The 22,950-nt window shown below is 36.8% G+C and overlaps 1 protein-coding gene and 2 non-coding genes across 4 annotated transcripts in view; 1 reads left to right on the top strand and 2 right to left on the bottom strand.

Moving 5' to 3' along the window:
• Nucleotides 1-3,083: 3,083 nt before the first annotated feature.
• The window catches only part of LOC125072772 (NADPH oxidase 5), a 61,967-nt gene continuing 42,100 nt past the window's right edge, over nt 3,084-22,950 (bottom strand). The window contains exons 1-20 of one of the 2 annotated variants that reach the window (XM_047683464.1): nt 15,062-15,180; nt 14,298-14,392; nt 13,200-13,311; nt 12,472-12,569; nt 11,738-11,858; nt 10,804-10,954; nt 10,372-10,567; nt 9,789-10,015; nt 9,525-9,710; nt 9,048-9,241; nt 8,601-8,737; nt 8,265-8,449; nt 8,048-8,153; nt 7,659-7,804; nt 7,266-7,380; nt 6,986-7,185; nt 6,762-6,898; nt 6,437-6,649; nt 6,102-6,299; nt 3,084-5,878 (exon numbers count right to left, since the gene is read on the bottom strand). In XM_047683464.1, coding sequence (XP_047539420.1) covers nt 5,681-5,878; nt 6,102-6,299; nt 6,437-6,649; nt 6,762-6,898; nt 6,986-7,185; nt 7,266-7,380; nt 7,659-7,804; nt 8,048-8,153; nt 8,265-8,449; nt 8,601-8,737; nt 9,048-9,241; nt 9,525-9,710; nt 9,789-10,015; nt 10,372-10,567; nt 10,804-10,954; nt 11,738-11,858; nt 12,472-12,503 — 2,742 coding nt within the window. In that variant the 5' untranslated portion in view covers nt 12,504-12,569; nt 13,200-13,311; nt 14,298-14,392; nt 15,062-15,180 and the 3' untranslated portion in view covers nt 3,084-5,680. Of the gene's footprint in view, nt 5,879-6,101; nt 6,300-6,436; nt 6,650-6,761; nt 6,899-6,985; nt 7,186-7,265; nt 7,381-7,658; nt 7,805-8,047; nt 8,154-8,264; nt 8,450-8,600; nt 8,738-9,047; nt 9,242-9,524; nt 9,711-9,788; nt 10,016-10,371; nt 10,568-10,803; nt 10,955-11,737; nt 11,859-12,471; nt 12,570-13,199; nt 13,312-14,297; nt 14,393-15,061; nt 15,181-22,950 lie in introns of those variants that run through there. The other variant, XM_047683463.1, reaches the window with a different exon arrangement.
• Nucleotides 17,828-18,030, bottom strand: LOC125072896. Its single transcript, XR_007120021.1, has one exon. It is a non-coding gene; the product is annotated as a small nucleolar RNA U3 (small nucleolar RNA).
• On the top strand, nt 18,927-19,130 carry LOC125072897. Its single transcript, XR_007120022.1, has one exon. It is a non-coding gene; the product is annotated as a small nucleolar RNA U3 (small nucleolar RNA).

The raw sequence follows: 22,950 nt of genomic DNA, 5'->3' as shown, positions 1-22,950 counted from the left end.
CGTACTCATTTGCTATAATTAAATGGACCAATACAGATATATCTCATTTACAAATTAAAACAAGAACCTCATTAACTAAACACAAATACCTGCATCCAAAATCTGCTATTGAAAGAATGACCATTAAAAGAGAGAAAGGGGGAAGAGGGTTAGTTGATCTAAAAATGTTGTTGGAAAGCCAAATAAGCAACCTGAGAATTTTTTTCTATAGCAAAACTGAGAGTTCAATACACAAAGCCGTGGTAGAGATTGACGACAAAATAACACCATTAAATTTAAAAGAAACTCACGTCACTTATAAGTTACAGAATATTAGCGAAAAGGAGAAACTAGATTCATGGCGACAGAAACAACTACATGGCAGACATATTAAAGACTTAGAACAACAGCATATTGATTCTGTAGCTTCAAACAAATGGCTAAAATTAGGTTACCTATTCCCTGAAACAGAAGGATTCTTGATTTCAATACAAGATCAAGTCATCAATACTAAAAATTACAGGAAACACATAATTAAAGATCCAAGCTCTCTAGACGACCGATGTAGAAAATGTCACAAAAATCCAGAAACCATTCAGCACATAATAAACGCATGCCCACTTTTAACACAGAATGACTACACACACCGACATAACCAAATCGCACATTACGTGCATCAAAAACTTGCCATTAAATATAAACTGTTACCGCCTAAAGTAGAACCATACTACCAGTACACACCCAAAGCCGTTCTGGAGAGTCCCAGTTATAGGATGTACTTTGACCGAGCTATACTAACAGACAAAACGATTTATTGTAATAGACCAGACATCACCGTAGTTGATAAAGCTAACAAAACTGCATATTTAATAGACATAGCCGTTCCTAATACCCATAATATAAAACAAACAATTGCAGATAAAATACATAAATACTCTGAACTTAAAGAAGAGATACTTAGAATATGGAATTTGGACAAAGTGTACATCGTTCCACTGGTACTCTCCAGCACGGGAGTAATCCCAAATCATCTACACCATACTATTAAATTACTACAACTCCCAGAAAATGCATATATCACCATGCAAAAAGCTGCCATCCTAAATACATGCCGTATTGTACGTCGTTTTCTTCAGGATGAACCTACATAAAACATATTGACTACATAAATAAGATCATTTACTTGGCCATGCCCGTAAATGGTTTACAAAAATACCAGCTCTCGGCTGAGAAAAACACATATTGTAATATGTAATAATAATAATAATGTGACATTATTAATTATATTATTAAATATGATATCCTATGACGTAGCACCGTATTGGAGGCTAGGGCTAGTCTCGTAACAATACGTTAAAATAATTTACATTATGTAAACATTTTTATTCACCCAAAGAAATCCGCCGTTGTTAGTTGCTCACATAGATGATATGATTTATTTTATCAAAATACCCCATTATTTTCTTAGAAAACTAATAAATTTCTCATAATAAAAACATGGTTAGGCTACAGAATACGTAGGCTGTGCTACAAAAAAACATTTGAATAATTATTTTGTATTATACTCGAAACTGATTATAAATTAAAACATTACTATCCAGCTTTCCAATCAATTATAACACTTTAATGTAATAAAATATATTATAATTATGTTGTTGATGCCAACAAGTCCCAGACCCTCACTCAGCCAGCTAACATCCAGCGTAGTCGTTTCAGACACTAACTGCGTAGAGCATAAATCGTAGGTCAAACATTTAATATATCAAACACCCTTTTAGTTTTAATTTTTCAATAACTTTTAACAATAATAATCTATCACACATTGCTTGTATTTGTTTATAATTTCGAGCGAGGAGATTTATTATTACTAAATCTATGGTGAAATACCGTTTCAAAGACCGACTACACGGAAATTGAACTTAACTGAGATAAGCAGACATATATGTGTCAGCGTCATGTTAACAACAATAATTCTTACGTCTATTAATACTGAATTACATTACAAACCCAGCAGCGCCCTCTCCAAGGAACTAATTTTCACAAAACCGTAACATTGACTGTCACCTTGTGTTTAGAGGTCGCCCTTGGATCGAGGTTTTGTCCTTGTCCCAAGGTTTCACCTTCGTAGAGGACGCGGTCTTGGATCCAACCTTGATCCAAGGTTGGATGCGAGGTCGTCGCGTATTTCCGCAAAATAATCTTCGCGAATACACGCATATACAAGCTACGTAGGATGACGTAACGTGACGTCATTCCACGTAGCTATTGTGATTATTTCTATGTTATAAAATTATCTCTGACAGCAGTGGCGTCTCTATTAACATTGATTTTATGGTCAATTACGTATATTAACAATATGTTCGCGTGGTATATCGATATGATAATAAAGACATATACGTTTTCATTATTATTATTATCATTTTTGAAGTTTTAATGGTATTTAAACAATATTCTTGGTTTGTTTAGCATTAAGATTACTGGCTTTAGTCAAAGAAAAAACTACCATTGGAAAATCACGTCTGAACATCACTGACGTAAGAAAGCCGAGAACAATTTTTGTAATCCCAAGTTGTGGTGTCATACTAAAATTTTAAATACGAAAGCAAATCTGTCTGTCTGTTAACAAATCGACGATTGAACCACTTAAAATAGTTAATTTTGACACAGGCCTGGGACCTGGATAAAGGCATAAGAAAGCTCTCAATCATCAAAAATCCCTCTTTATATATTTTTTTAACTCTAAACAAGTTGTGTTTTTGATATTTTGTAGAGTCCCGTAAATGCATATACATTGCTCCCCAAAAAGTGCTACTGACTCTACGCAGTCGAGTAAGAGCCGTAATGTACATGTTTTTGTTGGATAAATAAATAACGACTTAGTTGTAAGGCTTTGTGTAAGCTCGCTGGGTAAGTACTCTCTCTGAGTGAGATAGTGTAACTAAAGGCACAAAATAGGTACTTCTTATCACATCTTACTACTAAGGTTGGGGCCGTAATGCTATTGGAAGGTGTCAGCTACGCCCAAAGACATTGGCGACCACTTACCATCAGGTGGCCCATTGCACATCTCAATACCTCTATTATAAAAAAATAAAATAACAACATTATAACAATCGCAGTTTATTAAATTAAACTCTCGATATTTATAATAAACAAATACAAAAATTCGTTAAAGCGTTCACGTTGCGTTGGTAACGATACGACGATAAATTACAAATTTATTTAATCCTTTCACATAACAATATCTCGTAATTTTATTCTAATTACAACAGGAAATTAGCACGGTATATTTATATCTTGTTTAAAATATAGTTGTATAGTTTACCTTTAACGCATAAAAAAAATATTTACAATTACCATCTAAAATAAATATTTATTATACAACAAAATTGTCCTAAAGTATAAATTATAGTTGTCACATTGATAGCAAATTAACCGGAATTGAACACAATAATAAAATCTATATACCGATTATCCGAACGCCGATTAACCGAATCGGTCCTAGGCGTTATATAAAAAATGAAAACCAAGTAGTTTCGTTTTGTTTTGTTATAAGAAGTTGGAACTCGCTGGAGTCCAGATATATTTCAATGATTATGGTTTTAGAACAGTGTTTGTTAAACTTAATAAAGATTATTCTATGTGTGACGGTTCGTTTTCTTTATTACCAGTATATGTCCGATTATCCGAATTTTCGATTATAATTCGGATTATCGGCGTTCTACAGTACTCTATACACATTATGCATTGTCTATGTAGTATAGCGGTATGTGGTTGCAGATCACATCAACAAACCTTAATGGTTGATTTTTAACCGACCTCAAAAAAGGAAGTTCTCATATTGTTTTTATTTTATGTTTATTACTTCAGAACTCCGATCATTTATGAAGCGTTTGGGAGAACCTTTTTTTATTTTCTTAACCTATACTACTTTATACATATATACTTCTTGTTTGGTCCCATTATATTTACAAGAACAAGTAGGGGTTCAAAATACGGAATTTATTCAACCCGATTTTTATTTTATAATTTATTTTCTCAGATTAATATTTAAAGCCGGTGTTTATGCTGTATTGCTATCCTGTTGGACAAAGAGAGTCAATACAGAGAGCACCACAGCAGCTCGATAATATCTCCTGCGATAATACAGGATATTCTTTGTTTCAGTGAACTTTATCACAATAATAAAAAAGGTCGGATTTAAACTTTTCGTAAACTCATCATACGACATTTTCAATTTCGATCACAAATGATATTCGATAATATTCTAACATTCCAGCTTCGTGCGCACGATTAAATTACATACGTAAACAGTTTAATACACAAAACTACTCTTGTTACGTTTCTAAGCGTCTTACTTTTCATTGAGTAAAAGGGTTTTTGCAAAAAAAAAGCAAGTTCTCAAATTTCCTAAATATATGATTGAATGATATTGCTACGCCATACTTATTTCTTAAGACTTTTCAGCATAATTACATTGAAGACTTTTTTTTTAATTATATATTTATAAATCCAAGCGAAACTTCATAAGAAACTATTTACTCGTTCAAATGTAATTAAGAAACACACGCTCAAATTGATTTTTTCATAATTGCTCCAAAAAGTGCACATTTAAACTACAAAATATAATAAAAATAAGTAATATAAAAAAAAATTTACACACTAACGCCATCTATAAATATTTTGTTGTACCTATACGACGACACAATGGTAGCAAATTGCTATAGTTATAATTTAATCCAGTAGATGGCATTCTTATACATGTTATAATATAGTTACTCTAGATAATACCAGTGAAATTATAAAACAAAAGAAGTATTAAATTTCAAAAATTTAAGGGTCAAAACTAAATTGAGCCGAGATGACCCAGTGATTGACGCGTGAATCTTAACCGATGATTGCGGATTCAAACTTCGCCGCCCCACTGAACTTTTAAGTGCTATATTTGTACTTTAATAACTCATCTCGTACTCGGCGGTAAAAGAAAACATCGTAAGGAAACATGCATGAGTGAGTTTAATTTCACTAAAATTCTGCCACCGACCAACATTGAAGAAAGAGGAGGCCCAGCCTTAGCCCAGTGGGGATCGTAGTTGAACATCAATCTCATCACACATTCTACCGCCAAATAACAATAAGTAGTATTGTTATATTTCGGTTTGAAAGGTGAGTGAGTCAGTGTAAATACAAGAGACATATCATTTTAGTTCCCAAGGTTGGTGGTGCAATGGCGATATCTTTGATGATTTATATATCTATAAGCGCCAAAGTCTATAGGCGACGGTAACCACTTACCATCAGGTGATACATCCGCAGGTCCACCTGCCTAGTCTATTAAAAAATAAGAAATATTCTGACTTGTTATGGAAAGATCGAAGTAGTCCCTTTTATTTATCTTAGTGTTGAATTTTTTTCTTTTTATTTTAGTTAGTAATTAAATAGTTGCTTTTTAGTTGATTGGTAATTAACATAAGGAAACATTTTTACATTCATTTACACAGCCCTAACAAACAAAGATTCTATAAAACAAGCATCATTATGCACCAAAGGAAAAAGCTATTCCAAGAGGGCAGAACATATAATTTAGACTATTTTATTAACACCTAACGCTCTAGTCAGAAATTAAAAAGATTATTCACATCTATTACATTATATACAAATACATGGTCAACATTTTACAAATAGTGAATCATTAAATTATCTAAAACACTTCCTTCCTAAAGTTAAATCCAAACTGATCACACTTAACTCTCAGCACGCGTGCTAGCTGGGGGGGTCCGCAGTAGAAAACCGTGACCTTCCCCTTGCGTTGTTCCTGCAACCTTTGGAATACTTTGTCCCAGTTCGGACGACCCGCGTTAGTTCTGGTCTTCAAGCCAGTGATAAGGTCACGCTTTTCCTGAAAATAATAATCCTTATTCACAACACATACGCGCATTACTGATCGTCCTGCTAGCTTTGCGATGATATTATTGTGATGTACGTAGATGCCTAAATAAAATTTCATAACTAAATGAAATAACTAATCTCAAAGACGTCTAAAATTGGGTATTCATAGTGGCACTCGTTTTTAAAAGTACAGAATAGGTTTGTATATTTTTTAAACGAAAGGCCCTCTGTACCTTCTCGTGCAGCAGGTCGAGCGCCAGCTGCAGGCCGACCGCCTTCATGTCGCAGCGCTGCAGCGCGCTCGTGATGTACATGTGCATCTCCAGGAACCGCTCGCCGCCCGCCTCCGCCTGCTCGATCTCCAGCTGCGACAGCAGCGACACGAACCACTCGAACGAACGCTGCTCGCGGTTGATCCAGAAGAAGTCCACCTGCGGAGCTTGGATATTTTAATTCCTGCTCAGGTAACTACTTAGAGAAATAGTGTTATCGGGGTATCACATAAGTAGAGAAGAGGGCGCTCTCCAGCAGCGGTACGCGATGGACTCGTGAGGCGGGCGCCGCTTACCTTCCGGAGGCTCATGTCGCCCTGGTGCGGCAGCTCGGTGGCGAAGGTGTGCGCGCACCGCGGGCAGGTCGCGCGCGCTCGCCAGTAGCGGTACATGATGGCCTGCAGGATGGAGGCGAAGGGCGTGACCCCGATGCCGGCCGCGATGAGCACGGCGTGCTGCGCGTGGAAGATGTGCGACGAGGGCGCGCCGTACGGGCCGTCCAGGTATATCTATAAACGAGTTACACTTTCAATCTTTGTGTCGCCGAGTAAACACTGTGTAATTAAAACGATTTAAATTAAAAGCCAACTCCTACCAACGGGAATTCGAGATAAAACTTACCTCCAGTGGTTTTCCGACTGGGTAGTCCTGGGTAGATTCCTCCTCGATAGTCTCAGGCGGTGTCTCGACCGCGCAGGGCTTATCGTTCGACTCGACGTCACGATCCGGAGACAGGCTCTTCGACAAACGACGCCTCGCTGGAATGCGAGATCGTTTCGATCGAATACACTATATGACAACATGCGACCTAATATGAGAGCATCGAAGGCGACGTGGCGTCTCACCGATGCTGAGGATGCTCTCGTTGGAGCGGCGGCGCTCGGCGCAGGGCGGCGGGCACGCGATGATGGCGGGCTTGTGGCGCATGTAGCGGAAGCTGTGCGCGAGCGCGGGCGGCGCGCGGGCGGCGCCGAGTGCGCGCGCGCGCCGCAGCGCCAGCGCCGGGAACGCGCTCTCCGACTCCGAGCGCGCCGCGTCGCGCAGCCTGCGGGCCGCCGGTTAGTTACGGACCCGTCCATGGGAAGACTGGACTATATTCTTATGGTTACATGTGATTACACTCACGTCTGTATGCCTAGCTTCTTGCCGTTGCGCACGTCTGGCATCGAACGCGACTTCTCTAGGAACTTCAACGGCGACAGAAACGACGGACGTTTCGTCAGAGGAGGTGGAGATAAGGCTGAAATGAGAAAAGCAACTAATGATACTCTAGTTCCATTTTTCGTAGGATAAATTTAGTAAAATAGGAACGAATACAATTCAAAGAGATCGATTATTAGAACGCTGGCACAGTGTCCTCTCCTCTTTTTAAGAAATTAATACTAACGAAATAAATGATTATTTCGTACCTATAATTATACAAACAAAATATGTTATCTCGTCCTCGTAGATTTGCTTCTTTGCGAGTGCTTCGTAAACTAAGCAATGAAAATCTGTATTGAAATTAAGGAACGTTACCAGCGAATCCATTCCCAGTCTCTTCTTCAATGGTGAAAGCCTCGTTCGTGTATGCGAGAGGGGAGAAGTCGACGGAACGCTTCTTACTCGAGGAGCTTCTTCTTCTACTACGATTGCTTTGCCCCGAAGCGCTGCGAGTAACTTTTCTGAAAGTATAATAAATGAGCCATCAGGTAGTTTCGATCTGCTCCTAATAATTTCATCGTCAAAATCAAAATATAAATAAAATGGATGAGCTGTTTGCATGATTGATAAAATTGTTAGTATATTTGTCGATTTATTTTGATTTAATTTATTTCAACAAAATAAAAATCGTCGTTCTAAGTTATTTCTTGGTCATCTAATTCATTTGTTAGATTCGAATCTACGACGTAATTCAATGATCTCACTCGTGTACTTCCTCGCTGGCGTTTAATCTACGCTGCTCCTCCTCGAAATATGCATACAAGCGGTTGGTCCACTCGCCGACGCCTCGGATGTGCAGCCAAATGTAATCTGAAAGAGCAATGGACGTGCGTTGTCATACGGCTTGTCTCGGCTAACATCGGCTCGGCTCGGCTCGGCTCGGCTCGGCTCGGCTCGGCTCGGCGCGGCCTATGCGCGTACCGGGCTGCTCGGGCGCGCTGCTGATGGTGAAGGGGTGCCACTCGTAGGCGGCGATGGCGGGCACGTTGACGAACACGAAGTCTCCGGCGTGGAAGTGGAACAGCGGGGGGCGGCGCACGGCCACGTGCGTCACGCGCGACGGCAGCAGCGCGCCCGACGAGATGTACGTCTTGCCGCGCTCCGACCTGCCGCGGGGATTCGACTATTTTGAGTTTTCATTTTAGAAAAAAAACAGACTATATAGTAAGTAAAATAAAGATAGTCACCTAGCTTAACTGGTATATAAGTTATAATTAAACGAGATTGCATTCAATTTGGTTATTTCAACAGCCATACCTCATCCAAGCCAATCTCATGATCCTTTCGATGAGATAGATGAACCCGGGCACGATGAACCACTTCCAGAAGTTAGGAGCGTGAATTATGAGGAGGATCCAAAAAGGAATATACAGCAAATGTGCGAAATAAAACACCTGAAAATTATTGTAATCTAATAAATATTACATTATGCGATATTAATGAAATAGGCCGGGTCTTTATTTAACAAATTGTACATTCATACGTAGTAGAACAATTACACACCCCACATCAAACCGTAGACGCCAATTATTGACTAACTAAACCTAAAAATCTTTACCATTCAGTAGGTACTCGAACGCGTCGACTGTCATGTCTATCAACAAATGTAACTTTGGTCATAGTAGTCGACACATATTCATAGATGTTATATTGATTTGAGATAATTATTATAATTCTGTATCCCTATCATAAAATTAATCTTACCTCAAAACATCCCCCTTTCCTCAAAGCGGGTCGAGACGAGATAGACAGTCCGAATAGGGCCACACACAACGCGACTCCTGTAGGGTTAGCGTAGCCCCCGCAGAGACCGAACAACCCCGGCTTGGTTGTGAAAATCCACTCCGATATTGTGTAATTCTGCGAGTTGATGACGGGGTCATTTACAACTATTAAACCTGAAAGAAAAATTACCCTGACTTTCTATTTGTAATTCAATATTCTTGAACTCCATATTACTACTGTTGGACTACAGATGTTTGTGATTTCTTTTATGAATTTTTTTTTTATTATCTGAGAATATAAATATTTTTAAAATCGACTGTTGAATTTTGGTTTTGAAATTAAACGAAAGTGACATCTAAAAACTTTCAAGATGCTACAGGAAGTCTGAAGTATAAATCATAAAAGCTGATTCCGACACGATCTATACGGTATTAGTAATTAAGTAAGTCGCCTTACTGAAGTTGCAGAGATGCATGACGGTGTGCACGAGCCCGTACAGCACGACGAGCACGCCCGTCAGCTTGTGCAAGTACACGTGGTGGTCGAGCAGCGCCGAGCCCACCCCGCGCACGCGCAGCGCCGTGATGCAGCGCCGCAGCATCAGCACCAGCACCCACATGCACGTCAGGTTCAGGCACTGACCTGCGCCCGCGAGAAAGTTATATATAGACAGTCTCGTACGATAACTTCAGCGAAATGCCGTTCTCAATCATCACTCACCGCAAGCCCTCGCGAACATGACGAAGACATTGGACTCCCAGTATTCAACAATCCTCGCGATGAAAAGGCCGAGGTTGACGAGAAAGAACAGGAATAAATACGTGACGTACACGTAGTTATTTTTGAAGTACGGCACCGAGAGCTGGTACGGCTTCATCTTCAAAAATCTTTGGTAGAGAGACATCGGCTCGGGTTTTGGATTCGTTGGAACCAGCCAACGATCTATGCTGTGAATAAAATTGTACACGTTAAACAGGTATCGGTAACATAAAGAAATCACAATAATTTAAAGTGTAATGTTATGTACGCTATATGATTAAACTGTTTTTGTGGCATACCATCCATCCGTCAAAAAAATCTGGAACTTAGATCAAATACACAAAATGCGCTCCGGGAAAATTCGATAGTCTTAAGCTTGACATGCGAACTAAAACAGACCTTAATAAAAATGAATCAAATTCGAGTTTAAATCTCAAAAGGAGTCGATGTCGATGTTGGTGACCATATCTAATATAAAACTAGCAAGTAAAACTTTTAAAAGCATCGTTGAAACAAGAGGTGAGGAGAGGTGGCGAGCGCGCACCTGATGGAGAGGTTCTCGAGCAGGCCGCCGTGGCGCCGCAGCAGGTCGCGCAGCGCCTCGTACGTGAGCGCGCGCGCGTCCTCGCACATGGCGCCCGTCAGCTCCAGCAGCTGCTGCTCCGAGAACTGCATGCCGTTCTCGTGCATGCAGGCGCGCATCACGTGCTGCAGCTCGCGGTGCTGGATCAGGCCGTCGCCTGCGCACGCGCCATTTACATTATAAGCGATCCTAGCAGTCGCTGCGCCAGGCCGTTTTAACGACTGTCCTGTGATTAGTCTTTATGGACATTTTCGTGGTTTAGCTTTTAGTCAAACAAAATACATATTTCAAGACTTAAACGATATAATAAAAGCTTTAATCTACTTTCACAATTATTTTAACTAATTTTGCACTATTTCAAAAGTATTTTTCATAATATATTTCATAATATACCATCTAAATCGTAAACTTTGAACAGGAATCGTATCTTGTCTTCCGGAGTCTGCCTGCCGAACCTGTGAACTGCTTCTATGAACTCGTGATGGGAGATGGTCCCCGAGTTGTCTTCGTCGAATATTTGGAAAACACGTTCAGTGAAGAAGGGCTGGAAGGAGAAAATTTTTCGGGATGTCAAAATAAACTTATGAAATAAATATTTGTTAAGCTAGTAATATCTGTTGGGTGAACCAGTGTAATTACAGGTGCACGAGACATACTCCTAACATCTTAGATTCTGTTGTTGGTAGCTCATTGTTTTAAGAAGCGGCTTATATATTTTTATAGTGCCAGCGTCTATGGGCAGAGGTGGCCATTTAATATCAAGGACGCTTGTTCATCTTGATCTGAGTATTGTCATAAATGTTATAATTTCGAAAACTCCATTTTTTTTTTCAATATTTTTTTTTATTAAAATCTTAGATTATAGAGAAATATGCAATATTTGTACATAAGAACTTATTTTTAGAAAAATATTTTTTTAGTATTTGTGATAATCATGATTACTATGATATTAATATATGTATATGTATATGTATATATAATATATGTATATATGTTACTTGGTGGTAGGGCTTTGTGCAAGCCCGTCTGGGTAGGTACCACCCACTCATCAGATATTCTACCGCCAAATAACAGTACTCTGTATTGTTGTGTTCCGGTTAGAAGGGTGAGTGAGCCAGTGTAATCACAGGCACAAGGGACATAACATCTTAGTTCCCAAGGTTGGTGGTGCATAGGTGATGTAAGGAATGGTTAATATTTCTTACAGCGCCTTTGTCTATGGGCGGTGGTGACCACTTACCATCAGGTGGCCCATATGCTCGTCCGCCAACCAATGCCATAAAAAAAATATATATAACATTTCATAGATTTAATATTTACAACTTACATTTTTTGAAACAACAATCTTCTGGAACTGTTCCCTAGTGATCTCCTTCTGATCGCCTGCGGTTTGCTTGAAGAGCTGCTCCAAGCGGTCCACACTCGCCTTATCGATGCCTACTCGTGGACTAGCAACAAATAATTTTGTAGCTGGTTGTCGGATTAACGTTGTAAAGAATATAGCTACGGTTGTATGGTCTTAGACCTGAGCAATACCATATTCTGTTCTTAAAAAAGATGTAGGTCATAAAAATGTTTACGGGGCATCTAATAGGAAGAGAAAAATATAAAACTTAACTACGGTTTAATTGAAATTATTTGTCAATATTATTTTAATTCATTCTATATTGAAAGGTTTCATTGCGCTTATTACTTTTATTTTGAGCTTATTTTTAAAAATGTCAATTTGTATTTTTAATATTACAATTTATCTCATAAAATCAAAATCTTTTTTTTTTATTATTTCTACCTATTTATTTCTAAACAACAACTGAGTTTCTTGTTGGTTCTTCTCTGTCTACATTCTCAAACAGTAGTACATTTACGTTTAGTACATTACTAAAAAAAATATAATTCAAAGGTGCTCATTAAAGCGTAGTTTAATAGTTTTGTTTTTAATTGATTTTGACTTAAATGTTAAACATTAACACCGGGTTCAATATTTAATTTATTAACCAATTTTTTTAACCCTTAATATTAAATAAAATAATCATTTTTATTTTTTTTATTAACCTAATTTACCTGCTGCTAGACACTGCGGAGATAAACTCCATAATTTCTTCCGCTGTGATGTATCCGTCACCATCGATGTCTATCACTCTTAGCAGTTTATTTGTCACCTGTGGTTAGGTAAATTAATTAACAGGTATTTATTAGCAAATCGTACGATATTGTGCTAGGAATATTACGTACTAACTGGACCTGCAGCTTAAGTCGTGCGAAATTTCTAAAATTTTATTTATAGCATATAAACTGTCATTCCCAATTTTAAACATACAGTATGGTACCTATGTCCTTTCCCGAGATTCAAACTATCTCCATACCAAATTTCTAAAGCGTTTCAGCGGTTTAAGCGTGAAGAGGTAACAGAGAGTTATATTCGCATTTAATGTGGAGTTAATTAATGCTTGTTGACTTCCAGGCAGGAGACATGACACACATATATATGTAATTGTATTTAACTAACATGACTGAATTTTTAACTACTGAGTTTCTTGCCGGTTCTTTTCGGTAGAATCTACATTCCGAACCGGTAATAGCTTTACTTTAAATAGTTTGTTAAATAACGATTCAAAAGTGCTCGTAAAAGCCTACTTGAATAAAGTATATTTTGATTTGATTTATGTCACTGGTTTCTGTAGTATTAAGTATTAACTAAACAAAACTAAGAATTATACAATATATCATGCTAAGGGTTGTTCATCTTTACTTCATCCGCGTTAGGATATAGATAAACATTTTAAATATACCACTTTGTTCTTCAATATCAGCTGGAAGGTGTCAAGTGTAATCACGCCGTCCCCGCAGAGCACGTACGCTACACTTTCCACTTGCTCCACGAAGTCCAGTTGTTTTTCTTCTCTTTAATAAAAAAAAAATAATTTAGACACTTTTGACAGATATCTGACCAAAAGGACTTACACTTAGTATTCAAAATGTAAGAGATAAATTATATGCTATCCTAAAACTACAAACTGAATGCTTGTTTGAATTTCATAATTTAATAGACTGCCCCACTGCTGGTCAAGCGTATTCGTGGTACACGAAGCATATTTTCATTTGACAAAATATAACATATTCATTAGATGCTCTCAGTGAGCACGAGATGAGTTATTAATACATATTATTATTTATTCAGGCTTTTTAATTAACTAAAGTATTGACAGTTGATTTATGTTTTAATTTGTATCTTGTTGGTGCACGCACTTTGGATTATAATATTTTGGGTACCTACGTATTAAAGCCACCGCAGCAAAAAAAAGGTTGGGTTTAGAAATCAACCGCACGATTTTGGGGAAACAAAGTGTTGTATATAGTAGAAGTTTGGTCCTTGATTGCAACTACGTTTTTGTTGTGGATTCTTTTGCTAATTATGCTAGAAGCCTTAGATTAATGTATTTGATTGCGGAAATTGAGACAAAACTCTGTTAACTCTGAGTCAATGGTCTTGTCAGTTTTTTGAACTGCTCCTTTACCTAAGTAACATATTTTGTTCTGCGCCCCTTGTATTTGTATTAGGTAGGCGAACCGACAAATGGGCCGACTGATGTAAAGTGGCCACTGCTACCCATTAACATTGGCGTTGTTAGAAGTATTAACCAATTCTAACTTCGCCAATGCGCCAACCTTGGGAACTAACTTATGTCCTATGTAACTGTACTGACTAACAATACTGAGTACTGCTTTTTGACGGTAGAATATCTGATGAGTGGGTGGTACCTACCCAGACGGGCTTGAACAAAGCCCTAACATCAAGTAAATGTATATATATTTGATCAGGACACTATAAATTTACTTTAATCATTTCGATAATACATAATTATTTTTATAATATATTTATACATTACATTAATCTTTCCTTCAAGAACTCGATCCAGTCCTCCTGCACGAGGTGGTCTTGTCTCTCCACGTCGAACAATCGAAATATTCTCTCCAATAGATCCTGCAATAAAAACAATCATTACATTTCTCATCACTTAATGTGTAAATAGATCTTTAACAATACCCATCTTGAACTAGAAGTATAAATTAAAGATGTTCATTTTTTATTTGTATACTTTTAACTATCAATATATATACTTATATATGTTGTATTGTGTAATACCAGAGGTTATGTTTTCTACTTCGTTTTTGTCCCAGAGGAACAAACTTGGGGGAAGTTTTAAATCCAGCGCTGCTTATTATCTATATTGAGAATGGTTTTATACTGCATAACATTACGCCACGGTGCACAGTTGCTAAGCAGTAATGTTTAACGAATTTTCCACACGGAACAGCTAATTAGTTGTATTTAAATATTAATTTGTTATTATTTATTTATTTGCTGGATTGTGTATTGCTGTTGGTCCTATTGGCCTTGAGAGCGTCATTGGTTGGGATCGAGGGAGCCGAAGGACAACGTAACGAACGTCCTAAGGGTGTCGAAGTGTAACAAACATCTAATACTTTGGATTTATGATATTACCTGGGGTCACTTTTCATAACCATTCAATAAAACTTAGAGTAATACATTTGAACACTGAAACAGTTTTAAAAATGGAACTACTTTATTTCACTGATCAAAATCATTGTTATTTGACTTTAAAATAACAGACTCAAAAAAAGTACTTACAATTTTTAAAGTTCAAATTAATAATAATAATCGTAAACACTGAGTTTTTTAACAATTAATACAGACAAATTCGTGGTATGTTTAATAAACACTTGCTTTGTCGTTGAACACAATATAAATCTACCTCCATTATTTTATTATTAAATGCTCATACTGTGTTCTTATTAAACTGTGGCAGTCTAATTAGACTTGATTTTTGTAATAATAATTATTTATTTCATCTCCTATGCTTAGAGTTTAATGTTAATGTATTATTTACGGTTCGATTATAAACTTCTTCAATGGTTCATAAGATATTTTTACTTGGCCAATTAAAAATTTAATGCTCATATAAAAAAAAAAACATTCAAAAATAAGGCATATGTTACTCAATACAAAATTATATTGAAGATAAAAAAAAAACGTGAACTTAGTATTTATTGGCCGGCAGGATTTATATAAAAAAAAATGATGTTTACTGACATACTCTGTATGCTAAAATGGTGGAAAAGAATAACTACTGAGTTTCTTGCATGTAGAATCTAATTTCCGAACGGGTGCGGTGTGAGCTTTAAATTAAATTCTACATTGTTACATGACGATTCAAAAGAGCTTCATGAGTGCTTTTATGAGCTTCATTTGTAAAGAATATTTTGATTTAAGGTTTTTATTTGATAGTTGTAAAAAAATAAAATAACAGTTAATTTTGCAATGTTTTGATAAAAGCATTGAGCTTTGCTCACCACTCTCCAAGAGAGTCATGTGTATTCAACAAATTAGGCAGAATTACATCCGTCACATCCAGGATTCCTCACGACACAAGATTAATTATAAGCACACAATAAGCACATGAAAAGTACTTGGGCCTTGGGGCCTTGCCAGGACTTAAGCCTGATCTTTGTGATATACGTCAATTAGACAGGTATTTATATCTTGAAAGACAATAGCGGTAATCAAACAGTAGTTCGGTATGTACCTTGTGTTCATAAATCTCTTGTGTGTGTGTGTGTGAAATTGTAAACGGGTGGACCAATTTTGATGATGTTTTTTTGTAGGTATTTGAGTGAATGTTTTAGATTGGACCCGGTATATGACGCTACGAATTATAATATTCTTATTCCACTTGGACCGGGACGTGGAGGATGTCATACATATATGTATATGTAATGTGCATTTAGATATGCGCAAAATAGTTTTTTTATTGTTGTTCTAATAGTGAACTATCACCAAACAATACTATTGGAAGATTAAACTAATTGAAACAGGGCATGGACATCAGATATTTCTTATAGATAATATTTTTTATATAGAAAACGTATAAAACAAAATCACGGGAGCTTTAAAAATACGTAAAATGCTAAAGATAAACTTTTTAAATCATCTAACAATTTAGTGATGTGACTTATAAATATTTTTATAAAACCGACAGTATTTCTGATTCAATTATGCTGTAAGTCTATTTTTAGTTGAAAGAACCGAGATGGCCCAGTGGTTAGAACGCGTGCATCTTAACCGATGATTTCGGGTTCAACCCAGGCAGGCACCACTGAATTTTGATGTGCTTAATTTGTGTTTATAATTCATCTCGTGCTCCGCGGTGAAGGAAAACATCGTGAGGAAACCTGCATGTGTCTAATTTCAACGAAATTCTGCCACATGTGTATTCCGCCAACCCGCATTGAAGCAGCGTGGTGGAATATGCTTCAAACCTTTTTCTCAAAGGGAGAGGAGGCCTTTAGCCCAGCAGTGGGAAAATTTACAGGCTGCTAAAGCTAATGTTGTTTTTAGTTTGAGGCATTTAAAATTGTCTAATTAGTTTGACAAAAAAAGACCCGTTGAGTTTCTTTCGCTGGTTCTTCTCAGGTCAGGGTGTTTCCTTTTCCGAACCGGTGGTAGTGTTTAATTTGACTATCAATAAGTAAGTGTAATGCTTCTATATTGAATAAAGGAATTTGAGTTTGAGTTTGAAAATAATAGATTAGTATATAGTGTTAAACTTTTAAATATTCAATATTGTACGCCGTGACAATATCCTCGCTGAAACATGCGTTGTAGTAAGTGTTTTTTTTAAGTTGTCCAATGTGTGTGCATGTTCTCACCACGAACTCACAATCCCATTTTTTTGGATTATCTCATATTTTTAACGAACTTAAAAATAGCAAGGATTTATCAATTCGCTGTTGATGTTATTTTTTTGTTTGTCACCTCACAACTCCATCATTTATGAAGAGATTTGGAAAATTAATTTCTGTTTATGAAAGAAAAAATTTGAAGTCAGTTATTTTTTTGTTAAAATTTTAGGATATCTTTCGGTCTTTCGCATCTTCATAAGGTCACGCAGCAAGACGTGCCTGTCTATATTTAATAAATATGTAAAATGAATGCATTGTTATAATTTTGCTTATACGTTTCCTGTAGATCTAATTTGTTGTGTGATGTTACCTATTTCAGCTTTGAGAATATTGTTGCTAGCTGGTCATCTAGGAACATTGTTAAAATAGTTTTGATGGTCCTTGTTTTGATCGTCGGTGATGGCGCTGTGTGCAGAGTAGTTTGGCTGGAACTACATACCAAATATTTATATTCGGCGCTGCAGTGTTCCAGGTTGAGGCACTTGCAGGCACAGATAATCATTTTAGAGGTGTTATAGTTAACGACACATTATAACGTGATATATAAATTTAATAGTTTCACAAAGGAGCAGTTGCCAGGTAAATTATTTTGTTATCAAAGTATTACGATACTAATAGTGATTTAATCGATGTTATAATAATAATGTTATTAATAGCCGCTCAGACAGCGACAACGTCCCTCGCCTCCTCCCGGAGGAGAAGAGTGAACGATCATCGAGGACTGACGGCCGAAGCCGTCGTCCGCCTCACGCTCAGGACGCCGCGCCACGTCTCCTCATCGCGACTGGTACGATCACACGTAGTGTGTTGATCTCGTGAAGAGCTTACTATAGAAATGATCCTATGAAGTAAGGTCTTGTCGAAACTTAAATTTTCTACGATAGTGATTCGACGAGTCAGAACTTTGCCAGCGCGATTCAGAAAGGTCGTAACCTTGAATAGCGACATCTAACGGCGCAAAAGAAAATTGCTTAGAAATCAGCGGTGTTAGTTTGCTAGCGACATCTATTGGTGTAATTTAAAAGCATTGTTCAAATGCTGATTTTTTTTAACAATTAATTTATCCTTAACCGTCTTTTAAACCAGTGGATTAGAGAATCAGCAATAATAATAATTGTTGCTGTTTATTGATTTCGACACTCATAGCGAAAAATATATTCGTGTTATCTCTACAAGCATTGACATCGTCAATGTCCTGTTAAAAAAAATGTTTTTTTTTTGTTGTATTATATAGGTAGGCAGACGAGCATATGGGCCACCTGATGGTAAGTAGTCACCACCGTCCATAGATAAATGCGCTGTAAGAAATATTAATCATTCCTTGCATCGCAATTGCGCCGCTAACCTTATGAAAAAAGATGTTATCTCTCCTTTGCCTGCAGTTCCACTGGCTCATTCACCATTCAAATCGGAACACAACAATACTGAGTACTGCTGTTTGACGGTAGAATATTATGAGTGGGTGTTACCTACCCAGACGGGCTTGTACAAAGCCCTACCATCAAGTTTAATAAAGTATAGGATTTCAAGTTGGGTAAATTAATAATTAAAAAACAGTTCAGAACAGTTGAATCAGTCATACAACGTGGTTATGAATTACGCTAATATATATCACCAATAAATTTAATCCGCTGAATACTAAGCGATTTTATTTTGCGCCGTTAGATGTCGCTATTCAAGGTTACGACCTTCCTGAATCGCGCTGGCCAAGTTCTGACTCGTCGAATAACTATCGTTGAAAATTTAGATTCGAAAAGACCTTACTTCATAGGATCATTTCTATAGTAAGCTCTTCACGAGATCAACACACTACGTGTGATCGTACCAGTCGCGATGAGGAGACGTGGCGCGGCGTCCTGAGCGTGAGGCGGACGATGGCTTCGGCCGTCAGTCCTCGATGATCGTTCACTCCTCTCCTTCGGGAGGGGGGCGAGGGGCGTTGTCGCTGTCTGAGCGGCTTTAAAAATCACTACTAGTAAATAAACGTCACTTTCAATATCGTATATCGAATTCAGTCATCAATTATTTAATCTGTAAGCAGTTATCAATTTTAGTCCCAGTGATTAAGGGACGATAGCTGCAAATAAAAAAACTGTTGGTCTAATTTTGAAGAGCTCCAGCCGTAGATGTGCAGAAAGATAAAGACGATTCTTGATTTCAATATACTAACCAATAAAAAAATCATCTAATTTTAGAGAGCGGAAAAAAGGCCGGCTGTAGTTCGGTACTACGGCTGTTTAAAAAAAATTAAAAACATAAACGAAATAAAATTAAATTGCTATCGACAAACTCCAACTCTAACTGAACTAATATATATGTCATTAAACATTTTATTTAAATAAGGTTTAGTTTTTTTGTACGTTGAGTAGTTACTGCAGTTTACAAGGAATTTAATTTAAAACAAATCCTGTCATAGGTTTCGCAATTTTCTTTTGTATAAACGGGCGAACCATTAGTATTTACATTTGTTAATATTTTTTTTATTGTTAAATTCGATGTCGCTTACTGTGTCTATAATTTATGAAACAACTACAGGAATGTGGCCCACACGTGGGCGGCTGTCATCGAGCATTAAAATATCATTTTGACACGTGTCGCATGACATCGCTTTGACAGTTAACTTGACAGATCGTGTCTCATTAGTGTTGCTATGTCGATAAGTAAACATCGATTTTATTTCATCGTTGTGAGAACTTTTTTATTTATAAATGGAAGGCAGACTTTAAATATGCCATATGATGGTAAATGGTCACCATCGCCCAACGATATTGACTTATGTGCCATCAACCATTAACTAACATTGATACTAATATATTATGCCCCTTATGCCTATAGATACACTGGGTCACTCAGTTTTCAAACCGAAATACAAAAAAAAAAAAAACAAAATATTATCTTTTAAGTAGGGTCATAAAATATTACAGTTAAAGTGTTAATTTAAATGTAAAGTTACCACCGGTCGGAATGTAGATTCTACTGAGAAGAACCGATAAGAAACTCGGTAGTTACTATCAATACTAAGTTTTACTATTTGTTGGTAAAATATTGAGTGATGAAACTGATGAGTCAGCGTACCTTTCTCGCCGCGCTTGCAAGAAAGTGTATCAGCTTATCTTGTATTACTTCGAACAGATTCAATATAAAAATAATTGAGATTGACCGAACCGCGCACATTACAACATTGTGTCAATTACGCACTAATTGGTGGACTCACTACGATTTTAATTAAAATTACAACCAACAATTGTGTAACATTGTGACCATGTAAAAAAATAAGACGAGAGATTGAGATTGTGTTTAGCTGTCTCGTTTGACTAGTAAATTGTTTAAAAAAAAATCGCCATTTTGTGTTCCATTTTCAAACTGACCAATGCTTTCAACTGTCAAAATTAAACGAAACTCGACAGCGAAGAAGTTGTAATCTTTAATTAATTACAAAATATAATAAACATCGAAATTTTAAATTAAACCAGTACCATATGGAAAACGCGAAGACATCGATACGATCGCCTTCATTTAAAAATTCTACGTGGTGTATTTTGAGAGAGATTTTTTTGTACTCATGAAACTCGCTTAGGGGTACCGTAAGAGATTGCTAAATTGATAAAACGCCATGAAAAAAGCTGATGAATGTAAAAAGTATACCTGATATTATGGTAACGAAAAGTGTTAAGCGGGATTTCCTTCTCATAAGTTTGCAAGATCGCTGCAAAATTGTCCTTTAATTAAAGCCTAAAAATTCCCTGGACCTGTGACCCTTCGGATAGATAGTAGTGATCCTATCAATACTATATATTTAAAGGCTCAGCACTACTTTATTACACTATATTTATTCCTAAGCTACGATAACATCAAATCGTGATGTCCCGAGGTGCTTGTAAACTCTTGAACAGATCATGCCGTTTACATGTCACGAGGTGTAATGATTGGTTTTATTTATTTTATCGTTGTTTGTATGTAAATACGTGAGCATTTAGTCAATTTATTTACTTTATATTTTACAGGTACATAAGGATAAGGGTTAGTTAAACACATTTAATTAATGTAGTTTTTTATTTACTCTTCCAAACCGATGTCACTAGGTTGAGTTATATGCCCAAAGGAGTCCGGGCCGCATGCGCAAACGATCCTGTGATGCCCTGAAGAGACGGATTGGGTACCGCTGGTTTTTTAGTGGATATTTCGGTGAGCTGTGCCGCAACAGGCGTTCCCAGCACCGGCGAATCCCACATACAATACGAGGCGAAAACGCGTAAGAGCTATTTTCTAACGAGAAAAAAAATATGCCCAATGGCGGACCGTTTTATAAATCTTCCTCTTGTTCTTATAATCGTTTAAAAATTTAAATGTATGTTTATTTATCCATCAAACCCTTAAAACTTCTGAAATCTGAAAGTCGGCTGTCCAACATAATCTAGATTATCAAGCCTCGTTTAAAATCTAGGTCACGTATTGACAGTAATCACGAGCCTCGAGCTAGACAGGCAGTTATTTTAAATTAATAGTGACGTCAGACGCTGTATGGTAATTATATATGTTAAATATATATATTAAGGCTTACGTGTAAAACGTACAGCCATACGCAATCTCTAACACTGTTATTAGTGTAATCAGTATGGAAATTAAGCAAGATAGGAGACATACAGTCGCTTGGAATAGACAGCAAGATTGTTTATTTTTTTATTACTCATTGACAGTGGTTTTGTTAAGTTTTCTTTTTTTTCGCTTGTGTATAGGAGCTGTCAGTCTATAAAATATACTATTACCCTTGTGCTTGTTAAATTGATTGGCTGACTTTAAACTGAACAAGGTAAAGCTGCCAGGCGAATTAGTTGATTTTATTTACCCAGAGTGGGTTACCCAATGCCATCAGTAAATTTACTGTGACTTTACTTACGATCTTACGATTCAGATAATATCACATCTTATTATTAATATTATTTTGTAATATGACGCTCATCCATTATTTTAGCTGTTACATAATATTTTTGGGTCTTTTTTAACTTTATTAAGACTGATTATATACTAGCGATTCAAGTAAGGTGTTATTTTTTTTTAATTAATATGTTTTTGTATCATAGCAACCGTGAGTCACTTTTTCATATCCTATTTTATTTATCGCATAGTCAATAAGTTGGACACATAACGGATTCTGTAAATTGTTAGTGAATTTTGTAATGCATTATCGTTTTTATCACTATGTTTATTTTACTTAATGTTTAATTTTAAGTTTTTCTACTCGGTAGATTATGTCCTAAGGATAGTTATTAGCTATTAAATAATGTCTCAGAGGATTTGGTCGAGTATTTGATTTTTTTTTTTATATTATTGACTTAATGGCCAGATATAAGACCTTCAATCCTGAAGTCTTGGGTTCGAACCCCAGATCGGGCCGATAAAAAGTTATTTATTTTTTCCGTCGAAATCTTTTCAGTAGCAGCCTTGAATTTGGAAGTGTGTATGCTCCCATTCCCATCGTGAGATTGAGGCATTAGACGGTGCACCTGTGTCTGCCACACACTTATGCACTGTATATCCCGCGTAGTTAGCTTGTGTCCCTAGGAATGGGCGCCTTGACCGAAATAAGTCAGCAGGATATCTACATCATTATATATTGTTAATATCCAGTTTCAGGGCACATGAGAGACATGGCTTGTATGAAGTGTCAGTTTTAATTTGCTTTATTTCATCCCTACTGGTCTCGACTGCATCACTAAGAGGAAGGGTAAGTACTGAGAATCAAGTTCGGAACGTATTGGCTCAAAATATGCTCGTCTT

The sequence above is a fragment of the Vanessa atalanta genome, chromosome 22, assembly GCF_905147765.1.
Source record: "Vanessa atalanta chromosome 22, ilVanAtal1.2, whole genome shotgun sequence".
Taxonomy (NCBI): domain Eukaryota; kingdom Metazoa; phylum Arthropoda; class Insecta; order Lepidoptera; family Nymphalidae; genus Vanessa; species Vanessa atalanta.
Note: the sequence above shows the minus strand (reverse complement) of the source record. Positions and strands in the feature narration are given on the sequence as shown.